The following is a 24,006-nucleotide window of genomic DNA, read 5'->3' as shown; positions in this document are numbered from 1 at the left end:
GGTGTCTTGAGGAATGTGTTTAATGCCCAAAAGACTGTCTAACAGCTCTCCTAACTCTACAGTTGGGTCAATAAACAACATAACAAAAATCCAAGCCTCAAGTACGTAAAAAAACAACATGACCTAGTAAGATCTATAAGGTGTGCGATTGCAACAAGCATTGTAGGAGTATAGTGAACAGGGCTGCACAGGGACATGGTTCTGGGACACCTTGGAGTGTTGCCTTTACAGTCAAGCCAGGGCTTTCACTGTCACTGTTCTTCATGTAGCTGCAGGAGGTTGGGGTGTGGAGCCCAGCTGGCTAGGCTCATGTATGCTCATGGAAGAGCTGCACTCTGAAGATCATGGCTCAGGATGCCATGGTGTTTAACCTATTCCCTACTGGCTTCAGAGTGCAGTTTGCTCTCTCACTGCAGCAGCACTGTTGGCCACATGGAGAGGAGGAGGTAAGAGGGGATGAGAACTTTCCCAGGAATGGCACCTGTCTGGGACACTGAGGGCACATCCAGATAAGCATACATGTGTATTTCCCTGGGGACAAATAGCAGCAGAACATAGTTGTGCCACTGCTACTTGTCTCCAGGGAACACCTGTTCATGTGCACTCTGATGCTCAACAAGTTGCATCTGGGCTGACCACAGCAGCCTTACCTGGAGTCCTGGAATCTTCCCAGGGCTGCATCAGTGGCAATCCAGGCACATAGAGCCTGGCCAGCAGCCAGAACATGGCTCCAGTCAGCCGGATATGGTTTCAGGAGGCACACACCTGTCACCATGTGCACCACCCTGCTTTGTTCAGGCATGGGTTTTTTTGACACTGGGATCTCCTGGTGTCAAAAAAACCCTACTGAGCTACAAGTTAGCACAGTGAATGTCTGCCTGTGAAGCACGTGCTGTTTGCGGTGGCACAGCTAGGTGCAGTTTGCGGTGCCACGTGCAGTCTGTGATGCCACACATGCGTGCTTGTCTGGATGTGCCTCTAGAGTTCAGTTTAGAGCTCTGCACTGCCCACCCTGTTCCTTGCTAACTTCAGTACTAGTAGTTTGCTTGCTATGGCAGCCGCTGTGCTGGCCAGGTGGAGTGGAGTGGGTGAGGAGCAAAAGTGTGCCTCAGTTCCCACCAGACTTAGGTTTTGCTTGGCTTACCTCATTGTCTTCTGGCTTCACTGCAGGTGTTTTGGTTCCTTATAGCAGCAGCATCACTAGCCATGTGGAGGGGAGGGGGAAGAGTAGATGGGCTTTCCCCAAGACCAGCACCTGCCTTAGAACCTGGAAGCCCTGATGAGCTCCCTTCTGCTTACCCTATCCCCTTTAAATCTCTCCACCTGCCTCCAATGCCTGCCTGGTCTCTATTTTACTAACTTGCTCCTCTCCCTCAAGCCCAGTCAAACACTGCACTAGGCATATCAGGATCCCTTAGTTCAGTTGCTGAGTGGAACAGAGAGGGGAAGGGGTCCTTGGGGGATGTCTACACCACTTCTAGTGCCATTATGAAGTAAAACGTTTGGAGTTAGGCTGCAGGTCTCAAACAATTCTGTCATTTCATAGTAGCTGGGTCAGGAGGGACCTGATCAGATCATCTAGCCTGAACCCCTGCCACAGCCAGGAATGAATGCTGGGTTCACAAGACCCCAGACAGGTGATCATCTAACCTCTTTTTGAATTTGCCCAAGGTAGGGGCGAGACCACTTCCCTAGGAAGTTGGTTCCAGATTCTGGCCACCCTAACTGTAAATATTGCCTTCTGATCTCTAATCTAAACCTATTCTCCATCAGCTTATTACCATTGTTCCTCGTCACCCCAGGTGGTGCTGGGGAGAATAGGGTTCTTCTTATTCACTGATGATCTCTCCTGATGAGTTTGTAGGCAGCCACCAGGTCCCCCCTCAGCCTCCTCTTGCCGAGGCTGAATAGGTTCAGGTCCCTCAGTCTCTCCTCATAGGGCCTGTCCTGCTGCCCTCTCACCAAGCGGGTGGCCCTCCTCTGAACTCTCTCCAGGCTGGCCACCTCCTTTTTGAAGTGTGGCGCCCAGTACTGGATGCAATACTCCAATCGCAGCCTGACCAATGTTGCATAGAAGCAGAGTATCACCTCTCTGGGCCGGCTTGAGATGCATCTTTGGATGCATGAGAAGGTATGGCTGGCCTTGTTGGCTGCAGTCTGGCATTGGCAGCTCATGTTCATCTTGGAGTCACTAATGACTCCAAGATCCCTTTCCGCCTCTGTGCTTTCAAGAAGGGAACTCCCCAGCCTGTTTGTATGCTGTGGATTCCTTCTCCCAACGTGTAGCACCCTGCATTTATCTACATTGAACCCGATCCTATTCTCATCTGCCCACTTCTGTAGTCTGTCTAAATCTATTTGCAGCCTCTCTCTCCCTTCAAGTGTGTCCACCTTGCCCCACATCTTTGTGTCATCAGCAAACTTGGACAATGTGCTTTCAACCCTCTCATCCAAGTCACTGATGAAGATGTTAAACAGTGTGGGCCCTGGGGGACCCCACTGCTCACATCTCACCAGGTTGAGTATAACCTGTCCACCACTACATTCTGGGTGCACCCCATCAGCCAGTTTTTTACCCATCCAACTGTGTAGTCATCAATGCCACAGTTGCTTAATTTATTGATGAGAATGGGGTGAGAAACAGCATCAAAGGCTTTCTTAAAGTCTAGAAAGACTACGTCCATGGCAACACCATCATCCAAGGATTTAGTTACTTGGTCATAAAAGGCAACCAGGTTGGTCAGGCAGGACCTGCCTTTGATGAACCCATGCTGGTTGCCCCTGAGCATGATCTCCCCTGCTGGCCCCCCACAGATGTGCTCCTTGATGATTTTCTCCAAGATCTTCCTGAGGACTAAGGTGAGGCTTACGGGCCTATAGTTACTTGGGTCCTCCTTCCTCCCTTTCTTAAAAATTGGGACCATATTAGCTAGTTTCCAAACCTTCGGCACCTGGCCAGATGACCACGAATGCTCATACAGCTGGGCAAAGGGCTCCACGATGACCCCTGCCAGCTCCCTCAACACCCTTGAGTGGAGGGCATCTGGACCTGAAGATTTAAAAATGTCCAGCCCTTCCAGAAGATCCCTAACTATATCTGCACTGACCAAAGGCCTGACAGAGCTATCTCTGAGATTGTCCCTACCTCTGTAGTGGGGTCAGAATTTGAACAGGGGTCAGAATTTGAACCTGCTGTCAACTTGCTAATGCCTAGTGAACTTTCCCTATTCCTAAACTCCAGCATACATTTCTATAGCTACTTAATGAATACTGGTTTAGTCAATTTTTGTTACCTTTCAATCAATTTGCTAAGCCTTTTTAAAATTTTAATTTCAACATGAAATTTGATCAGTGTTTCTTTGCTATCTCATGTGAATTCATTAAAAAAAATAATGATCAACGCTGCATCTGTGTTTAGAAATGGGATCAGATAGATCAGGTAAAAAAAAAAAAAATCAATACAAGGTGCACAAATTAATCCAATATAATTATTTCAAGCATACATGTGAAAGCTTTTTATCATCTGTATTTTGCTGACTTTCTATTAGCAGAGCTGAAATTTGTCATTGATAAACACATGAGAAAGAATATTATTTAATTAACTAAACTAAACTGAGTAATCTATTCTTAATGGTAGATCTTTGCTTAGCTTTATTCTAATTTCATATTCTTAATGAAATTAAAAGTGCATCTAAAATGTTTCTCAGTTGCTCTCATTAACAGTAAAATTAAATTCTACTCTTGAAGATTGACTACTTGTAACATAAAAAAATTAGATACAGTACTAGTCTTAGAAGTAGTTCTTGATTGATAAGGAATTTCATAAGCTTATCTAATATCTTTAGAGTTCCAAAAAGATTATGAAACTTAAAATGATGGTGATTTTAACTATTTGCTCTGCTGCAAAATGCTTGCAAATCCAATACAAAAACAAGTATATAACCATGAAACACAGAAAATATCAAAATTCACTGATATAAAAAGCAGCAGCATATGGAAGCAATAAGTTAGAAAACCACGGAACATCTGAAATGGAGGAGCCAAAATACACAAATTGCTAATAAATGGACTTCCTGAATCAATAAAACTCAAAGTGGCGGATCCTTCTTAAGGCCCTGTTTCAGAAAAATACTTAAGTACATACAGCCTTAAATATATTCAGGGACCTGAGACCTGTGTCTTGAAACAGACTCCAGGTTCCTTAAGTTACAAAAGTATGGAAGGAACAGCATAGCATATTTTCTACCTTTATGTTATGTTATGTAAATAAGGTCACCAAACACAATTGTGACAACTGGTATATTCAACACTTTCCTGTCCTGAAACTATTTTGAGGTCATGAAAAGGTAGTCAATTATGGCTTGGCCTTTGATAGGGGCCCAAAGCATAGAAACATTTGCAGAACATGTGGCTAAGGCCCAGAAGAAATCATGTCTTGGCAAGACATAACCACATTTTTATTGCCTTATGAAAAGTTCTGCTCACTCACAGACAATTCTGAATATAGCAATGTTTATCTTTTGTTTTGTTTCTCCTCTATTTCTAGCTTATGTAGCCTACATCTATCTTACAGTTATAAAATGTATCCATATTATAATAAAGTTCATGTTTTTATTTGATTTTTTCTTATAGTTATGCTGTAGATGCTATAAAACATTAATTAAGGAGAAACAAACAATAGGAGTCATTTTTCATTGAATCAATACATTTCAGGGACTCAACCCTCATGAACTTCTCATACTTAATTAAGACATTAATTGGAATATTGTTTGAATTACACTGAATATGCAAATGATTGCTATAAACTAAAAAAATGAGTTAAAATGAAACAATATTCTGAGAAGGAACCTTAATCTTCGTAACTATTAAGATTTAGAGAAATAAACACTACATTTCTCTAAAGCTGATTTTATTTGATAGCCTTTTAAATTGATATTCATAGAGTAACATTTCTTATTGGCACACTATGCCAAAAACCAGTTAGAACTCATATGCAGACTTTTTCCATTGGTCCCTAGGGGAGATTCTGTAATTGAGAGCATGTCACTAACTTCAGCGGCAATTGCAAACTTTCTATACCTATATTTTTCTATACAGCTTAATTATTAACAAAATTACTTTGCAAGGTGCCTTGGCCATGTGTAAGAGTTGCATCAAAAGCTGCTGGTAGCTAACTCCTGTTGCAATAGAAAGGGAGCAGACAAAAGTGACAATTTTTGCCTGATCTGGCCTCTGAAAGCACTCTACAGCTGTGATTTAACACAAGTGCATGGCTGTAGAGTGCTTTAAAAGGGTCCGATCCTGTGAAAATCTGGAACCCACACCAGGTCAGGGGTTCAGATGAAGATGCTCCAAAATGGAGCAGCTTCAGATATTTGCATCTATGCCACCTGCCAGCCCTGGTGCTGTTGTCAGAATGGGAGGGAAAGGGACAGGAGGGAGTTTGGTTTGGGGTTTTTTTTCAGCCAGTGCTGAAGGGTGAAGCAGGTGGATTGGAGTCTCCCTGAGATGAGAGGACTCCAATCCACTCACCACACCCTCCAACCTCTAGAATGAGCTCCCTCCACTCCCTTTTCCCCCCTCCCATTCTGAAAACTGAGCTGGAGCTAGGAGGGGGGAAGTGGTGTTCCTAGCAGAGAGTGGCTGCAGGCTCACGGCATTTCTAAACAGAAGCTGTATTCCCCAACCCCTGGGACCCAACAGCGAACTTCTGTAGGGTCTGGGGCATCGTTGCAACTGATAGCACTGCCTGCAAAATACTATGAGTTACAACAGGGAGCTGCTGTTCTGTCTGCACCTAAAGAATCTCAGAGGAGTTTTCCTTTACAGTGTAGAAAAGAAGTCACTGAATCCTTCCTTTTTCATGTCCTTGTGACAAGGTGTTTAGCAGAGTTTGCAGATTCGTTGGAACCTGACAAGACCACATGGTAAGCACTTCAGCTATGGCCTCCAGCTTGTGATCTCTAGTCACTAAACCAAGGAAGCTATTAGGACCTATGCATTACCTTCTCCCATTTAATACAGTTAATAAATCTTATATGGATAATCCCAGAGATGCATTTGCAAGGCCTGCCAGTGTTGTCCTGTAGGGGTATTGAAAAGGGTGATGTGATGATGGGAGACGATTTACATAAAAGGTACCACTTGTAACAACAACTCTAAAGACAGAAACTACCTTGTCAAGCCCTTTAATTTTGAGAACTGATGGATGCCCAAAATCCATTGTCACATTCTAAGCATTCTGTTGATATTCAACAAATAATCAAGAAAAGGCAGGAAAAGCCACCACAGACCTCCAAAAATCAATTAAAACTAGAGCAGTTTCTGCAAGTGAGGAAGATGAGTTGGTGGGATTACAAGGCTAAGAAAAATTCCTTAAGGCTTGAATTAGGAAGCTGTGGATGGCAACAGGGTTAAACACTCTGGAAGATAAGACAAAACTACAGATCAGCGGTATGACTGCAGCGCAAAAGAAGAGACACACTCTGGCAACAGAAAAGATGGTCTGATCTACTCCCTTTAGCAGTCCCTGGTTTCTGTTCCAGCAAGGTGCAAAGACTTAGCTGTGTGACAGCTGATAGGAATTTATTCAAAGTGGAACTAAAGTCTCAGACGTATGCAAAGTAATCCCTGAGGGATCTCAATCCTACCACCATTTGTGAGCGTCCTTAATCTACTATAGGCCATGCATTTTCCTAAGCCTCAATTTGCATGCTGTATAGAATCTGTGCTCTTAAAACAGAGGTTATTTGTAGTGAACATTGAAGTTTATTAGCGATCCCGCAATAGGTGCTGGGAATAGCAAGGAGGGCTGGTGGACAGGATATTTGTATATAAATCTATTTCCATTGCATTTGCTTAATCACCATTTTTATAATTATTTTTACCTTCAGCTTTCTTTGGTTTATTTAAATCAAGCCCCTCATGGTTGCTTTTTACTTCACTGTTCAGTGTGTTTCTTAACTCCTTTAGGTGGGAGCACTGCTTTTGTTCATCGAAGTGGCTACTCTTAGTCAGTGGCTCCCATCTCATAGCTTACAGGCAACATTACCTGTGGGACCCTCTGATGTTCCATGCAGCCACAGGGAAGTAAACAGTTAAAGCTGAAGTTGAGAAGGAGAGCAAAGTGTTGATGTTGCCCACGACATATTATTTGCTCAATTTTGCTCCTGAAGGAACAGTGAAGATTGAGAATTTGAAAACTTTCTGAGAACTTGAAAAGTTTCTGAAATCTGCAAAATGTTTTCACAGCTGGGGAAACACAAAGCCTAAAAACCAGACACCCTAAAATCTGATACTGGAATTACCGGAGCTTGAGTTTGTTATGTAAGCATATACATAACAAACATATCTTTAACTATTTGAATAAGCATATCACTATTTAATGCATCTGAACCTGGCAGATCTTGAATAATATCACTATTCACAGCATTTCATAAAAGTGACACCGTTGCCCAGGAGAAAATTCTCCTGGATAAAATACTTCCAAACATTCCCATTAATTTCTGTGAGGCCAGAATTACATCCCCTTTTTTTAATTACATCTGTACGTATCATATAGTCTTCCTATAATTTTCTTGTAAGACTATCATATGCACTAAGAGAAGAAGGTGGAAAGAAGTTAGTTAATTGATCATCTAGCAGCAAATTTTCATGATCACTTTACATTTTTTTCTGATTGGATTACTTATGTTGACTGAATAATTTTACTAGTGGGAGGAATAGCACAGGTGATCATTTTGTTCTTAACCTAGTCCTTGGAAAATATAAACAGTAAAGCCATTGTGTAAAAAAATAAACTGTTATTATGGATTCAGAAAGGGATGGGATCTGGTCTAAAATCTCTCTCACTGGAGTTAGATATATAGTGACATAAAGAAGGTCATATGTTGTCAAGGTGGATTTGCTAGCAGTACATTCTAATAATAACTAAAGTCAACATATAACTAACATTTTGTAGACACGGTGTTTAACAAAATACTCAGATTCTTAAATCTGTAGTTGGGCACCTAAACAAGTAGCTAGTTTTTCAAAACTCTCTGTGCCCAAAAGCTCCCGATGAAACTCAATTGTGGAAAATCCTGATCTATGTTTTCAAAGTGTTATAGACCATTCATTTACTTTCCCAATGACCAAGAAATATCACCTATATGTGAGATATAGGAAATTTGATACAGAAGGGAAACTGACTTGCCTAGGTCACAGAGTCCATAACAGAACAGGATTTGAATTCAGGAATTGTTGGCTCACAATCTCATAATTTTTCCTGCACTGTTAGCTTCCCCCCATAATCTTATGAAGCTGTATGATTTCCAGTGGCATAGCAGCCAGAAACTGCAGATTCTCAGAATCTGCACTGAGTTATTTTCTGTGTATGGGGGGGTAGAGATGCAACTCCAGTTGAGTGGACTGGATTTAGCGTCTGTTTTATTTTTAAATGGCAAAAGATAAGGGAGAGATTGACCAAGAGTATTTCTTAGAAAGAGTCAAGCAACTGAAAGAAGGTTTTTGTCACTTGGACAGAGTACATGGGAAGATCTGAAGTTGAACAAAGAACGAAGCAGCAGCTATGAAGGAACATGTTTATTTGCAGTATCTTTATAGTATTTAATCAGTTCAGATTACATTCTCTCTATGTGTTAAAGAAAGTTTTACTTTCAAATGCCATGCTCTGCACACAAATAAGAATGTTATCCTGAGAAACATGCACATGGCAAGTGAAGAACAGTTGAGATGAGATTTGATATCTCTGATCAGAAATAAGAATGAATATTGTATTTTCAAGGATTTTTTCGCTAAGAACTTAATTGGACCTAAGTCTTCAAATGCTTAGAATCCTCTATGGGTATGATATACTATACAGAAAGAGGCTGTGAATATTTAATATTTGCTTATCCAAATATTTTGCTGCAATGTGACAGAATAGGACATAAATTATGGATAACCCATGGGCATATTGCTGCTACCCCTCAGGAGGTTGGGTTATAGTAGAATATTGAGATTCAGTCTTCAGTGCAGAACCTCTGTAGGTTACAGTGAGGCAGAAGGCCCAACTGTAATAAAAACTAGAAAGGACATAAGCTTACTACTACAATTTATTTTAACACAAACTGTGAGCTGTTCATCTGTAAAACATTTCCTCTGTGTCTTCTTGCATATGTAATAATTTTAAGAACTTAAGAGAAACAGACACTTAATATTGAAAGTCCAGCTGCAGCAACTCTATCAGTACGATAGGTTTTTAGTATTCCATTTGATATATTGGATAAAGTGAAGTACATTATATTCTGCTCGGAGTCAAAAAGTAATATTTCATTTTGCATATTACTGCAGCTTAGCACATGAAATTTGCAGCTGTTTATACTGATTGTTAAAAGGACCTCTTCTCTATGTGCCGTAGAGGCAAAATTTGCTTTACTCTGAAGTTTAACTTTAAAAAGACAAGCATTTATTTTCTCTGTACAAAAGCCTGAGTTCTTAGTAAGAGAGATTTTTCTTCTTTTTGCTTTTCTGTGTTTATTTTTTTCCCCTTTAGTTACCGTTTTCAAATGGTAATTTAAAATTTCACTCCATAGACCAGTGACTTTAAATAAATACCATGTGTATTGTTCCCTAATATCAGTTTTCTAATGACTCTATGGCAATAATAAAACTATCTAGAAGAGAAAACATTAAGTGATTGCTATTTATATATCTTAACTATTTCGGTATAGTGTAATTGTATTATCAAATAAGCACACATGGCACATTCATGTAAAGACCATTTTATGGGGTGGAGGAGAGAATTGATCTACCTGGAAAAACAGAGTTCTTTGTAAAATCTGGGTAAGTCTGAGTATATTTTAGTTTCCTCATCTTTAGACTAAACTTAGTTATATTAATCTTCCACACTGGGTTGTTTTATGATTCAGTATCCTAAACTTGTATATCACTTGGTGATCTATCAATAGAAGGTACAGAATACTGAAACAGTTTTGTGAACACGTATGGGTAGAATAGGTAAGATATTCAAATCTGACTTTGTTGTTACTGTGGGGCTTGTTTTCTTTTTTTAGCCCTTTTTATATTTTTAACTTAGAGACAGAAGTGGGTCAGTTCCTGGGAATTTTTGTGCAAAGATGGAGGACTCATTCTCCATCCTTAAATATTACTGTTTCCATTCATTCTCCTTTATGATAGACTTCCCTAACATCCCCCAACCTGCATAGGTATATCATAAAACACAACAGGATAGTTTCTGCTTGGAACTGCTGCCTTTCACTGCAACGTGTTGCCTTCTTTAAACAGCATTTCAGAAAATAAGGAGGTATCAACCACGTAGTAGCCATATGAAACAGCAAGAATGCTAACCCAAGGCACCCTGCAAAATTACTGGAGACCTAAAGTTCAAAATAGTTTTCTTTTCAATTGTGACTGGCTGGTGGGATTGCAAACAAATGGAAAAAATTCTTTAAAGGTAAAACAGTTTGTAAATTGAATATTGCAAATGAATTGTGTTTAAACTGGTGTCCTTGAATTGCTACATCTGCAGGACAAGTTTAATCAACATTAACCACTCTCTAAATGGTTAAGTACATAAACTCAAGAGAATAGACTGCTGGGTAAATTCCAAAACACTCAGTACAGTTTATTGAAACTGATCAATTTAAACAAGCAGCAAATTGAGATTCACTTCAACCTCTAACACATTTGGGGAATACAATTAGAGAAGACATTCCATTGCTTATGGGAAAGTGAAGTTAGCTTTCAGTACTGACAGAAAATGAACACCTTTAATGCATCAAGATTAGTAATTTACATTTGGTGATGGGAGTAAGAATCTTAAAAATATAGGTGTCCCTTGGAAATCTGGAAAGTAGCAACAGCATCAACCAAATAATTATTGCTTCCACCTAAGGGATGCATATTCAATCCACTACTTAATGCAGTGAGAAAGAAGTCAGTGCTAGTGCTTCCCCTTTAACATTTCTTACTGCACAATAAAACCCGGCCTTTGAAACCAAAAGACAGGCATATTTAGAGAGTATATACTTACCTCCATCTAGTTCTTCAGCTCCAAAATGATTCCTGTAGAAGAGCATAATCTCAATCTTGTAACACTTGTAGATAGTCACTAAACAAACAAGCAGCAGCAGAATAGCACCAAGCCCACCAGCAAGCTCAACTGTATACATCAGCTCTGCAAAGAATTATAAAATGTAACAACCACATTCAGAACTGAAGGAAGTCAACACCAAAATGCTTTTCAGCTTATATATAACAGTAACAATGCTAGATTTTTTTTTCATTTAGTTTTGGATTATTTATAGGAACCTTGGAAAAGTATCCAGATAATGCCAGCTTGTTTCCATATTTATTATATATGAGAACTTTACATCTCCCCTTGTATAAAAATGTAATTACTTATATGAAAAGTAAGCAAACTCTTTGTGTTGAATGTTCTGTGCTAGGTTGAAAATACATACACACAAGTTTAACTGTGTTTTACAAAGATACATTTTGACACACTATTCATATAGTGGTTATAGAGATAACTGCACTTCTTTTTCGAAGATACATCCTGTCTCACATACTATACACCAAAGATAAGATACAGCTAAGATTTTTGTTGCGGTTTTTGTCTGTCATGGGATGACACCGAAGAATGATTTTTCTTTTTTTTTCAAAATACAAATAAAAAAAAAATCAGCCTATGAACCCTAGCCCCTCAAACCTCAGTTATGTGTTAGTATGTTTGATGTAGTTCCAATATGATCTGCAGTTCATCTTTATCCTCTCCTTTCTCCCTAAACAGAGTTGGCTTATGTTTAAATGTTGGAAATCATCCCACTTTGTCAGTTTTGACATTCAGATTCAGAGGAGGATGCTTCCTTTTGTTACATCATACCACTGGAGATTCCTGTGATAGATTAAGATCATTGTTACATAGCTCTGTTCCAGAGGATGGGGAATCTAATCTAATATAGCCATATCTGTCTGTCTGACAACAGCAATTCCTTCCATGATAAAAATTAGACAATCATTTTATCAGAAGATAAAAATAAGTGATAAGTAATTATTTTTTTCTGTTATTTCTGTATAACAAGTTCATGTTCCAAAAAACATAATTAAGTTTATTTAGTCAATTATATAGCTACTCAACTAATATTCAAATCAGAATTGTAAATGCAAAAACAAAAGATACATTTAAAAAAGAACAGTGCAAAGCTCTAAAGGTTTTTGGTTGTTTACTTTATTAAAATTTAGAGAGGAAGGATACCTTGCTATACTGCAAGAAAAGCCATTCATTTGTAAGGTCTCTTTCACTCAATATTGAAGAAAGACTAGGAATTGGCTGAACTTGGAAATTGAAGAAACGCACTGTGACTGCTAAGAAGTCTAATGGGAAGAGAATATAGAGTACCACTTACTTTCATAATATTTGCTTGCAGCTGAGTGGCCTGTATTGGAGTTAAATAATGTATGCCTGCTGTTACACAAGTTACCCTTTTGGTCACTTTTATATAAAATATAACATTACAATTCAATTAAAGAAATAAAACATTAGAGAAAGAAGGCTATTTAATTTATTTTGACTATTGGACAGAAATGTGTACATTCTTATTCTGTGGAAGCATCCAACTGAAAAAGGTTTCATTACTCTCCAGAAGACACTAAAAATGTAATCAAATGAAATAAGAAAGGCGTTTATATTCCATGTCATTCTCTTCAAAACTGTGGTGCAAACTCCTTTGTGTTATACATTTTAAGACGAGCACTGTCTATTCACACTCTCAGTACTTCACCGTTCTTTAGGGAGGAGGTTTATTTAAATAAAGTAGAAAAACAGTTTGCGTAGACCTCGTAACACAATATTTTAGAAAATAAATGGAAATGGTAATTACACTGTACTGGTTTACTATACTCTTTTTATCATTTTGTATCATATGAGATGCAGCTGTTCAGCGGGAACGAGAAAAGAGGGATTTAATATGCTAGGTTGCTAAGTACAAAACATACCACTTACGTGCCTACTGTTATAATGTATTAAAGGCAAGGAAAAACTTTACAAATGGAAAACAAAAAGTTCTCTGAAATTAATGATTGGGAGATTAGATGGGGAAAAAAGCCCTGCAGGTAGCATTCTTTCAATTTTCAACATGCAGGCAGTCACACTAATACACTGCATCACAACTAGAACTTTTGCTAAGAACGGTTCTCTTTTAAAGTACATTTTGGAGCAGCTTTCACTATTAGAATTCTAAAGGTTTCTAGGGCATGTATTTTTTTTTCTTTTAATACATTTAATCTGAATTCAGATTATCCCACAGTCATTATGCCAGCTGAATGAAATTGCAAAATTCATAAGATTGTTAAGGGTACATGCAGATGCTACATTTAGATCAACCTAACTAGGGTTAGGTTGATCTAAATGCTGATCTGTGCACCTGAGGAGATGACCTAAGTTAGACTGGGAATGGGATAGCCTGATCTAGTGAATGTCTGCACGTATTTGGAGCATGGCCTCGGGGCTGGGGAAGCCCAGCTGCTCACCCCAGCCCCAGGGCTATGTTCTTTCAACCCCCTCCCTACCACCCTGCCTGGGCTATTTTTAGCCACCTGACTTTTCCACCCCCAGGCAGACAACCCCCCTACCATGGACCCATAACCCTGCTATAGAACCGCCATTCCCACTGCTCCCAACAACACCCTCACCCCCTTGTACCCACCAACCACCCCCATGTACCCTCTAGCCCCTCCTGACCACACCTGTCCCTCCCCGCACCTAGACTTACTTGCACCAGGTTCCTGGCATGGCTTCTGGCAAACATCTACAGATGCCACCTCTGATATAGGGTGTGGTGAATGTCTGTACATTCTCTGAGTGCCCCTAACAGACTGACAAATTGTTTTTATATCCACTGCTGCCAAATCCACCCAGCACCAGGATCATTCTTGAACATACTGAATTGTATGTTGGTTTCTAAGCAGACAGTTTGTGGGCTACATTTCATCATATGTAGCCAGACTGCTGCTCCAAACTGACAAGCATGTATTGGGCCTTAGAGAGATTAGTGGTCAGTGTGTGCCAGACTTGGACTGTAGAAAGAAAGGTTGTAGGCCTGGTGGAAGGGCTGTCCTGTTGTGTGAATCTGGGCAGGTCCATTTCTCATTCTTCCCCATTTTACTCATCTGTAAAATGGGAATCACATTTCTGACCTCATGCTTTTAGCCATACTGATGAAAAGCTATATATGAGAGTTGAGTATGAGGAGGAGGAGGAGGTAGGGACCACTTTTACCTAAATATAGTAAGACTAGCAAGGCATAGCTAGCTTCACACTGATAAGACTCTCAGTATTTTCTCTCATGTAAAAATGTTTGAGACCTGTTTTTGCAGCTTGTATTCTACTCTCTTTGAAGCCTGATCTGATTTTTTCAGTATCCTGGAGTGGCAACATTTAAAAAAGACTCCGTTTCAGCACAATTCTGCATCAGAAGAGAGAAACAAAAAGTGCAAACCTTTTAAAATCTGTTTAGCTTTTGTGTTAGGTAGTTAAAATTATGTCACCTTCCTTTAAGGGACTGAGACTTAATAGTGAAAACAGTAAAGAAAAATTACCAGGCAGAACCTTAAGGGAACTGGCATTCTGTTAAACACAACAAATGAACAAGTGCCAAAGAGCTATGTTCAAGAGCACAGCAATCATTTAGTTACAGGCAATTAACAATAGTCCTTCAGTAGCACAAGAACAGGTCTACTCTAAGGGAAAATGCATTGATTACTGCTGCGGTAGTAGATTGGTTTCTGAATAAATTGCTTCAATTTAAAACAAGATTTGCTACAAGCATTTTGACCAATAGCTACATTTTTTTTTCTTAGCAGGATGGTTTGGCCAAGCAACCCAGTGAAAGGAACAGCTAATTAAAATAAAGTATATGCCCTCTCTAAACATACTGAATGATATGGCTGGTAATAAATGCATTCATTTTATACTAATCCTACCATAATTATCAGGTGCACTTCTGGGATCCATCTTTGATCTGCACCTGGCTTTAATTTTTGATAAATCTCTTCCCTCAGTGTCACATAGGTAATTTACTTATCATTAACTGGAGTGTACAGAGAAGTAAATAAAAGAAAAATGTACACTCAGGGCTTCATACCTATGACTTATTTGGCATGTTTTGGAGACTTTATATTTAATGTTCTGTGATGGTTTAAAATTAATTTTTTTCTTTTCGTTAGTCCATCTTTAGTTGATCTGTTAAGTAAAAAAGATGCTTCAAATCGTCTTTTTGTGATTGATAATTGTATGAGGATATAGGATTTATAGTCATATATTCAATTTCAGAGCCTTTTCCAAAATCCAATTACAGTAGTATCACAGGATCCAATCTTACAATGACTTAAGCAGATTGCTTAACTTCATGAACTGTAAATAATCCCCTTGAAGTCACTGGGACTACTCACAGATGCTCAAATCAACCACAAACACAAATCATGGTAGTACTGGAGCCTAACCTATTTTTATTGAAATTATTCTGCTTATCTTGGGCAATCAGCTCACTAATTTTGTCTAGATAGACAGACTTGGTCTATTAAATGAAATGTAATTGTAATGGGTATTACCAAAGGGTAACCAATGGGTATTATCCAAAGGGTAATTTTTGAAGAAATATTGACTAAAATTTATATCCATTGTGTTCTGGAACAAAATGAGTTAGACAAAAAGGGCTTTGATTGTTGACGGAAAGAATAATTTGTCAAACAATGGGGTTCTAGGTGGATGTAACAGAGTGGCCTCCTCGTCAGGTCTCCACCAGCTGCCCTGCTCCTGGGGTAACCACCTGTTTCACCCCCTGCCATGCCTTGATAGAAAAATATGTGAGTTGTTACTAAGGTAGGAGGCTACCCACTACCCACCCTGCTGACAAGGGCCTAATACTTCCTCTGACCTCCCCTCCATGGGTTCCATGCCTCGCAGATGTTACTCTGTGTGTTACTTCCCTGGCCTACAACCAGAACTGGGCACACAGTTGTAGCTCTTCTCTGCAGCCCCAGAGGGCCACTCACATGCCACCCCTCTCTCACTGGGGTCCCACTTACTCCACTGGCTCTCACCCAGCCTGTTTCATACTGCCCACTCTCAGGACCACACTCATCCCGTCTGGCCTCACCCAGCTTTGGGCTTAGCTCTCCTCACCTTGGTCAGCCCCAGTGCAATCTGTCAGGTGTCTCCCGCTACCCTTACCTGAGCGTTGACTGAGTGATTCAACTACTATAGGCCTATTTCACTCCTGGCCCCTTGCTGTGCCACTATGCCTCCTCAGTCACCCACACTCACAGGGCCATTCTAATCATCACCCCTCTCACTCAGGGTCCACTTGCACTCCCAGGCTTTACTCTGCCACCTGGGCCCAGCCCTAGATCCCTCCTCCAGCCTGAGCTCTGCCTCAGGGCTCCTTAACGGGCCTGGGTTCCCCCTGTTCATTAGAACAGCACCATGTGATGTGTGGCTGGGGTTATAAGGTGCTCTGACCCACCTTTCACTGGGGAGGTAATGGCCTGGCATTTCCTGGGTGCTCCCACGCCACTATGAGCCCCACCAGACCACCCTTCCCCAGCAGGGTGCAGTTTTATGTCTTACCCAGGACACAGGAGTCACCTCCACCCCACAGCCCCTGCCCTTACCTCCAGAGCAGCCTCTCAGCCTGACGTTACCTCGTTCCTTCCTGCAGTAAACTGCAGCCGAGCTTATATCACTGGGCCAAAATGGCTGCCCTAATCAGGCACCCGGCTGCTACCTGTTTTTTGCCCTTAAAGTGGCAGGCATGAAAGGTACACTGTCACAGTGGATAATAAATATTATTTAGAAAGTAGGGAGAGGACTGGCTGACAGCTGGCTGACATAAGGAGAAGAGTGGCTAACAGACTGTCTAGCAGCTTCTTTGGGTCATGTGACAGACACTGTCACTGAAAATCAGGCAGGGGTTAGTTTAGGGGAGACAGGGACAATTCTTCCTGTTGAAATGTGATAAATAAAATCTACTCTTAATTAAGACAACTGGATACAGTTAGTGGTGGACAACCATAAGTGAGCATCATAGCATGATTCTGTACTCAATTATAGTAGAATCTGATGTGCTTATTAGCTTGTGTACGGAGTCATAAGCAAAGGAGGTGATGATTTCTTCTGACACAAAAAACACTAACATATATCCTGAAGGTTACTGATCTTAGTTACAGCTTTGATAACAATTTTTTTTTGCAACCAAGTGGCTCCTTTTCTGTTCATTACTGTTGGCAGAAGCCAACATTATCTTCTTTCATACTTTAGAACCATCCACAATACTTCTCTTCTATGTATATATCTCTTATTTATTTATGAAACAAATAATCAAGTTTAGGAATGTACATATTTCAACTCTATGAGAGTTGTTTATGTAGATTTACAGTGCTCAGCATATTAGAGCCAAGTCCTCCTCAGTCTCTGGGTGTTATTAAAATATAAATATTAAACAACAACAAAAACATCCTGAAAGATGATATTTTTATTTATTTTCAGAATTGAATACCTGTTCCCAGCAGAAAAATTATGCTGACTACTTCCGACAGAAAGTTAACCCATGTAAGATATAGAAAACAAAGGCAAATGCTATAATACAGTAAAATTCACTATATTTAAATTAGGGCTGTCAATCATGATTAATGATTTAATTGTTGTTTGTGTTCATTTTTTAAATGTGTTAATTGTGCACATGGTTTTGGAGCCTGTGCCCGAGCTCCACTCTGCTGCCATCACTGCTGCCCCCAGGCTGCCCCCTGGATTTGTGTGTGGGGTAGAGGCAGGCTGCCATTGAGGCCTGTGGCTCTGCACCCTGCTGCCATTGCCCTGGAAGCTGCGCGCTGGCTGTGCCTGCCTGGTGGAGCAGCTCAGCGGCAGCAGGACACAGATCCCAGCCCACAGCAGCATCCTGACTCTGCCCGTACACAAATCCAGGGGGCACATGCCCCCCATGAGGCTGTGTACAACAGCAGAAGTGACTTTCCTCTATGCCCCTGGACAAGTTGTGGCTCTGTCCTATGACCCACCCCAGCCCCGGGGCCCATTTACCCTAGCCCCTCCCCCTGCCTCTGCCCCATTCCCTCCCACACTGTGGGGGCCTTGATCTACCCCCCCATCTCTTCCTTCCCCCATGCCCCTCCCCCTCTGTAGACTTACCTGCTGGGTGGTATGTATGTGTCTGTCTCTATATCCCTCTCTCCCAAGCCACAGCCCCCCCAACCCTGCTGCTACCCTTCACCCCTGACTCACAGTATCCCACATCCTTCCAGGGTACATGGGAATACCACTCCCTGAGCTCCAAACCCCACACACAAATTTGCACTTCCCACACCTTCACAAATTCCCCCCACATATACACACCCCACACCCACTCCCAACCATACAAAGTACCTGCATTATTTTGCATAACTTTGCATTTTTCTGTGCATAATCTTGAGTTTTTAGCTGTGAGATTAAAATTTCATAGATTTCATAGATATTAGGGCTGGAAGGGACCTTGGAAGATCATAGAGTCCAGCCCCCTGCCCCAGGGGCAGGAAGTCAGCAGGGATCATAGGATCCCAGCAAGATAAACATCCAGATGTCTCTTGAAGGCATTCAAAGTAGGTGCTTGGGGTGTTCAAAGTGTTCTTTAATTAATCAAAGCAAATCACGATTAATACTGACTAATTTGTTTAATTGTGCAACTAATCATGATCAAATTGTTAATTGTTTGACAGCCCTAATTTAAATATAGAACATTACATTTTAAAGAGAGTTTAATGTTTAAAATTAATTTAAAAAATGCCTCAAGATGACTGTATTAATATCTACCTAATTCCCCCCAAATAAATACCTGATGTACGACAGAGAGGTAGTTACCCCTGTTAACCTGAGGTCAGGCAAAAGATAAGGTAGAGATGCACCTTATAGACTAAGTGAATCAGAAGTGTGTAAGCTTTTGTAAGCAAGAGCTCACTTCTTTAGATGCTATGTATAACATAACACATTGCTGATTAGGAGTATTTCTGGTTGCTCAGTCCAGTAAGGAAATCAGGAATCCTACACAATTACTTCTTTTAGTACCTCTAAAAGAAACAGGTATAAGAATCACTGAGAGGTATTAAACTGTGGAGGAAAATAGAATACCAATAATGTAAGACTGTGTATATCTCTGTTTTCATTTGTTTCTGAAGATGACATTAAGGAATAATTTAGTTCTGCATAGCCTATAAGGACAATGTGTGATCTTTTATTTAAAAAATATTTCCCTTCTCTCCTGTAAAGTTTAGATTTGAGAGCAAGTGGGTGTTGTACAAAAATGGAACATTAGAATGGGGTCTATAAAAATGTTTAAAAGAGAAATCTAATTCACATCCCAGCTTGAAGGAAACCAATACTTTAATTCAGGAGCAAACTTAATACTCTCAGTTAGCTTTCCCATTGAGATGCCATACCACAGCTTTCAGGGAAGAGAAATAAAAACCACCTCACTGACTTATGAAGAAATTACACAGAATGTCTTAGGCTACATCCTGTTCTCAAAACATACCACTGATTTTACCTGAGACTACATATAACAGTGGTATGTTATCTTTGGACCCTGGGATGGGAACAAGATAGAGTCTCATATTTACGTATGACCACTCATATTTACGTATGACCATATGCCATCAGCCTCTGACATGACTATCCCATTTGTAGTACAGTTGGAGTATTACTGTAATCATGATGGTCTAGGAAATATGCAAAAGGCAAGGATTTTTCTGGTAATATCCTGTATTAGACCAATAGTATAGGTCAAGAAAATATTAGACAAGTTTTCAGGCACAAGATCTGAGAAAAAGGCAGACACAGTTGTGATTAAGTAACATAGAACAATGGCCTGGGTATAACAGCATAGCCATTATGGTCTAGTAAGAGATACCACCAGAAAAATACCTACCTCTTGCATGTATTCCACTTTGAATTGTTCAATGAAAACAGAACACCCAGAACTTTCTTAAATGGTTGCCAGGGAAAATATTTTCTATAATCACTTTCCAGTTCAGCAAAGGAATGAATCTCTTTCTAATGCCCTGACAGACAGGAACCTGGAGAAGCTTAGCTAGTAGATAAACAAAATGTTTTGTATAATAGAAGATATACAATTGTAAATACATTAACAGCCATGGTAGTTCAGATTTTTATGATAATGGAGTTTTGTTTCTATTGGGACTTACATTTTTGCCTAATTGCTGAAGTAATTAGGATCAATTAACAGAAATCATAGTGCAAAACCTGTTAGTAACATATCTCATATGATGAGCTCCCATCAAAAATCTTGAAAGTCTTTTAGAATTACGGGATGTTGCAGCAAAGGGAACTGCAGTTCGTTTCTTGTCTCACTCTTGTCTTAGCCATCACTCAGTCTCACTCTATAGAATACAGACCATAATCAGGTTCTAATGACTGGAAATGCTTATGAGAGCAGTAATTTAGCTTAGTCAAGCTCCTTACCTCACAAAAAAGATCTACACATGTCATGCTACTGATATTCCAGTTAAGACTTTGTCACCAGTTCCAGAATTAATGCTTCAGTACTTAATTCTTAGCATAATGACATGTTTATCACGAAAGGAATTCTGATACCAGTATAGAGAGATGGGTGAAAAAATACAATAAAATAAAAGACTGAGGAAATGTTTGGAGTCAGACATGAGTCCAGAGAGGACAAACAGGTTTTGAAATAAGCCTACCTGTATTTCATCAACATATGTTATTGGTCCTAGGTATTTTTTGGTATTGAAATGAAGAGTGGGCAATCATCTATACACCAGCTGAGACTTAAGTTCAGTGACTTGGTTGAAAACACTGACGACTTTCAACAAAAATGCCATGAAAAAAGCAATAAATAATTCTTACCTGTTAATTGTTTTTTGTGATCTGGCTGTGCAGTGAGACAGCCTTTCTCCTCTAGTGAGGTAGGTGATAGTCAATGCCTTCCTCGGAGCTTTCTGGCACTTCTTCAATAATTTGTTGTTGATGATTTCCATAGCCAAGAGCACAATCAGTTACTGCCCTAACCTAACTAATGAAAATCATTTGCTAGAAAGAATATTAATGGATTATAGGCAACTGAGGAACGGATGGAATACAAATGAAGTCCTCTTGGGAAGAAAAGCAGCAGCCCTGAAGCAGCTTCAACTGTTCAGCTAGGGAACACACTGGTGAGTGAGGGAGTGCTCTTTGATCCTGACCTATGCAATGAATGTCTGCACTCGTACAGCAAGACCACAGAAAACAATTATAGCCAGTCTGCCAAGCAGGCAATGTGTTTTGTGACGGACAATACCTCCAGATACAGTTAGCTGAGACCTGGAACAGAAAGATTATTTGAGGGCATGGAACAGAACTGAGGAACCATTTGTCATGGCAGAACTGGCCTGAAGTCTCAGTGACTGAAACAAAGTGCGCTGAAGCCCCCACGTTATTTTGACAGTATTTTGTGAAAGTCTGCAGAGATTCATGGGTGACTGCCTTTCACAATTCCTCTGTCAAACTTCTACCTCTCTCTGCCTAACTAAACAAATAAACACTGATTTTTACAAAAAGTCATAAGCATTTGCAATACAGTTTATAGTCTAGTTACAGTGATCCTAGATATTTGTGATCCTTGTTTTATGGCTTTAGATAGAATGTAAATGGTCTCTGTTTTTCTAAGTGAAGATACATGTTAAGGGCTTCTCTGATATTAATGGCATATAGAATGGGTAAGCATCCCAACCCTATAATGATGGGTGAGATGGAAGTTTGGAAAAGTTATACCTTAATAAACATGAAAAGTTTTAATGAAAAGAGTACATACGTATAAGAAATATGTATCATGTTCTTTCAAATGACAGAGCAAGAAAAGAAGAGCCAGACGTTTTACTCACCTGCTGAACAAAACTACTAGGTAACAAACTAGGAAAGAAAATCTATATTCAACTCTGTGATGATGTTTGAAGGCATTTCTGTATGGCCAGGATATCTTTTTTCCGTTATAAAACTTTCTCATCTTGGTGTTCAAAGGCCTCCATTTTGCCTTTAGTCTGACTTTCAGCAGTGCTGTACAACTGCAGCTTCCAAAGACTTCAGTCACACTATTAATGCAAGTTCTGATAGCCATATCGGTCTGATAGCCATGTATCTTCTCTGACAGGTTCCAAGTGAAGTATCATCATCAGGGTTGCCAACTCCAAGAAAACCCTTTTTCACTGGCAATCTGCAAGCTTTTTACCGACAACCAAACTTTTTACTGACACATATTTCTTATGTTTTACATAATGTAAATGTAACTCTTCTGCCAGGCCATGCCATGCTGCCAGGCCCTAGTAAGAAGGGCTGGGTTGAAATTTAGGGGTTTAACATTAACCATAGTAAGCAAGTTTGGTTGCCAGTTTAAAAAGAAGTGTCTTGGGTTGGCAAACCTACTTGACTGCAGTGATGGTTTTATGGTTTTATACAGTGCCCCCCCACACCTTTCAGAGGCTTCCTACTCACACCCACACCCTGATGTCCCCAGCTGCACCCCAAATCAGGATTTCCCCCAGTTTATACCCAAGCCTTCACCCATTCCAGCACAGACCCCCCAAAAGTCTACCCAGCAGTATTACAGGCAGCCTGGAATAGAGCAGCACTAGCACATGCCTGAAAAAGTGCTCCCTGAAGGGTGCTGAACTACTATGAGGATACCAGGTGGTGCTGCTATGTTCTATCTGGTGGAGCTTTAATTAAGCAGTAGCTGCTTAATTTCTTTTTTCCTGACAGCTAAAGTTTTTTTATGGACTTTACTGACAGCCATTTTTATTTTGATTTTATACTGAAAGTCAGTAAAATTTACTGATAGCTGGCAACTCTCATTCCTCACCCTATAAAAATGTAAGCCTGTGCACCTTTTGATAGCTTTTTCACTTCCCACAGGCTAGGGACAGAAATTATACATAAACCAGTATAAGTGATCAGAAACCAGTTAAAATCTATAACACAACAGAAGCTTAGTGCACAAAAATTTCTTTCAAAAAGCCTGAAACCGGTTTAAGATAAAGTTGGATGGATGTTGTAGCAGACTGAACTGGTTTAGGTTAAATCAGTTTATTGAACTTCTGTCCCAGATCCCCTCCAGATTCAAGTAACTTATAGTCCCCCAGCATCCCAGGATGCTTTGCACCTCCCCCGCAAGCCTCCCTCTCAGGCTGGGCAGACTAGCATTGGCTGAAGCTGTCTGTTCCAGCTGAACAGGGAGATGTGCTCTAGCACTGCCCCCCTCCCCCCCCACCTTTGGCTTCTGGCCTGGCCACTACAGGCATATGGCTGTATTTACAGAATCTAAAGTAAAAGTCTGTTCACTTGCTTATTGGTTCAATCTATGCAGCTTAGATTAAACTGCAAAGATTGAATCAGTTCAGCCTCAGGCTTTTTGATTGCCTGTACTGACTCATAATATCTATAGAAACTTCATCTTTTGCAGATAAACTCCTGATGGGACCAAGATTGACTAAATGGAACACTGGCTTCTGGTAGAGGTGTACCAATACATTGGTCTGATATTGAATCGGTACCAATATACAGAAAATTTGCTGTATTGGATATTGACCCAATGTGGCTGATAATTTGGCCAATAAATGCCCGTGCTGCATGCAGCCTCAGCACAGCATGGAGCAGAGACGGCAGCATGGAGAACTGCCTCCAGCTGGTAAGTTGGAAGGAGAGGGAGGAAGATAGGGATGTGGGGGGCAGATCACTGCCCCTGCTGTGAGGGAGGGAGGGGCCAGGAGCAGATGCTGGCCAGGAGGGTGGGGGCACTGGACACAGGTGCAGCTCGAGGAGGGGGGTGGCTCCCGCCACTGCTTGCATGCTGGGAGGATGTGCAGGGGGGGAGGGTTGTGCCTCCTGGATCTGTGTGGGGTGGGTTGCAGCCGGCACTGTGCAGGGCTCTTCTTGGCAGGGGCTGGCTG

General features: G+C 40.5%; 1 protein-coding gene across 3 annotated transcripts in view; it reads right to left on the bottom strand.

Annotated features, from left to right (window-relative positions):
* Positions 1-24,006, bottom strand: part of IL1RAPL1 (interleukin 1 receptor accessory protein like 1) — a 1,649,761-nt gene that overhangs the window by 37,179 nt on the left and 1,588,576 nt on the right. For 2 of the 3 annotated variants that reach the window (XM_019524638.1, XM_019524640.1), the window contains one exon: positions 11,036-11,179. The exons of the other annotated variant lie outside the window; for it this stretch is intronic. In XM_019524638.1, coding sequence (XP_019380183.1) covers positions 11,036-11,179 — 144 coding nt within the window. The remainder of the gene's footprint in view (positions 1-11,035; positions 11,180-24,006) is intronic. 3 annotated transcript variants of the gene reach the window in all.

This window comes from Gavialis gangeticus, unplaced genomic scaffold, assembly GCF_001723915.1.
Source record: "Gavialis gangeticus isolate Ggan-Ray unplaced genomic scaffold, GavGan_comp1, whole genome shotgun sequence".
Taxonomy (NCBI): Eukaryota; Metazoa; Chordata; order Crocodylia; family Gavialidae; genus Gavialis; species Gavialis gangeticus.
The sequence above is the reverse complement of the archived record's forward strand: the minus strand, read 5'-3'. Positions and strand labels throughout refer to the sequence as shown.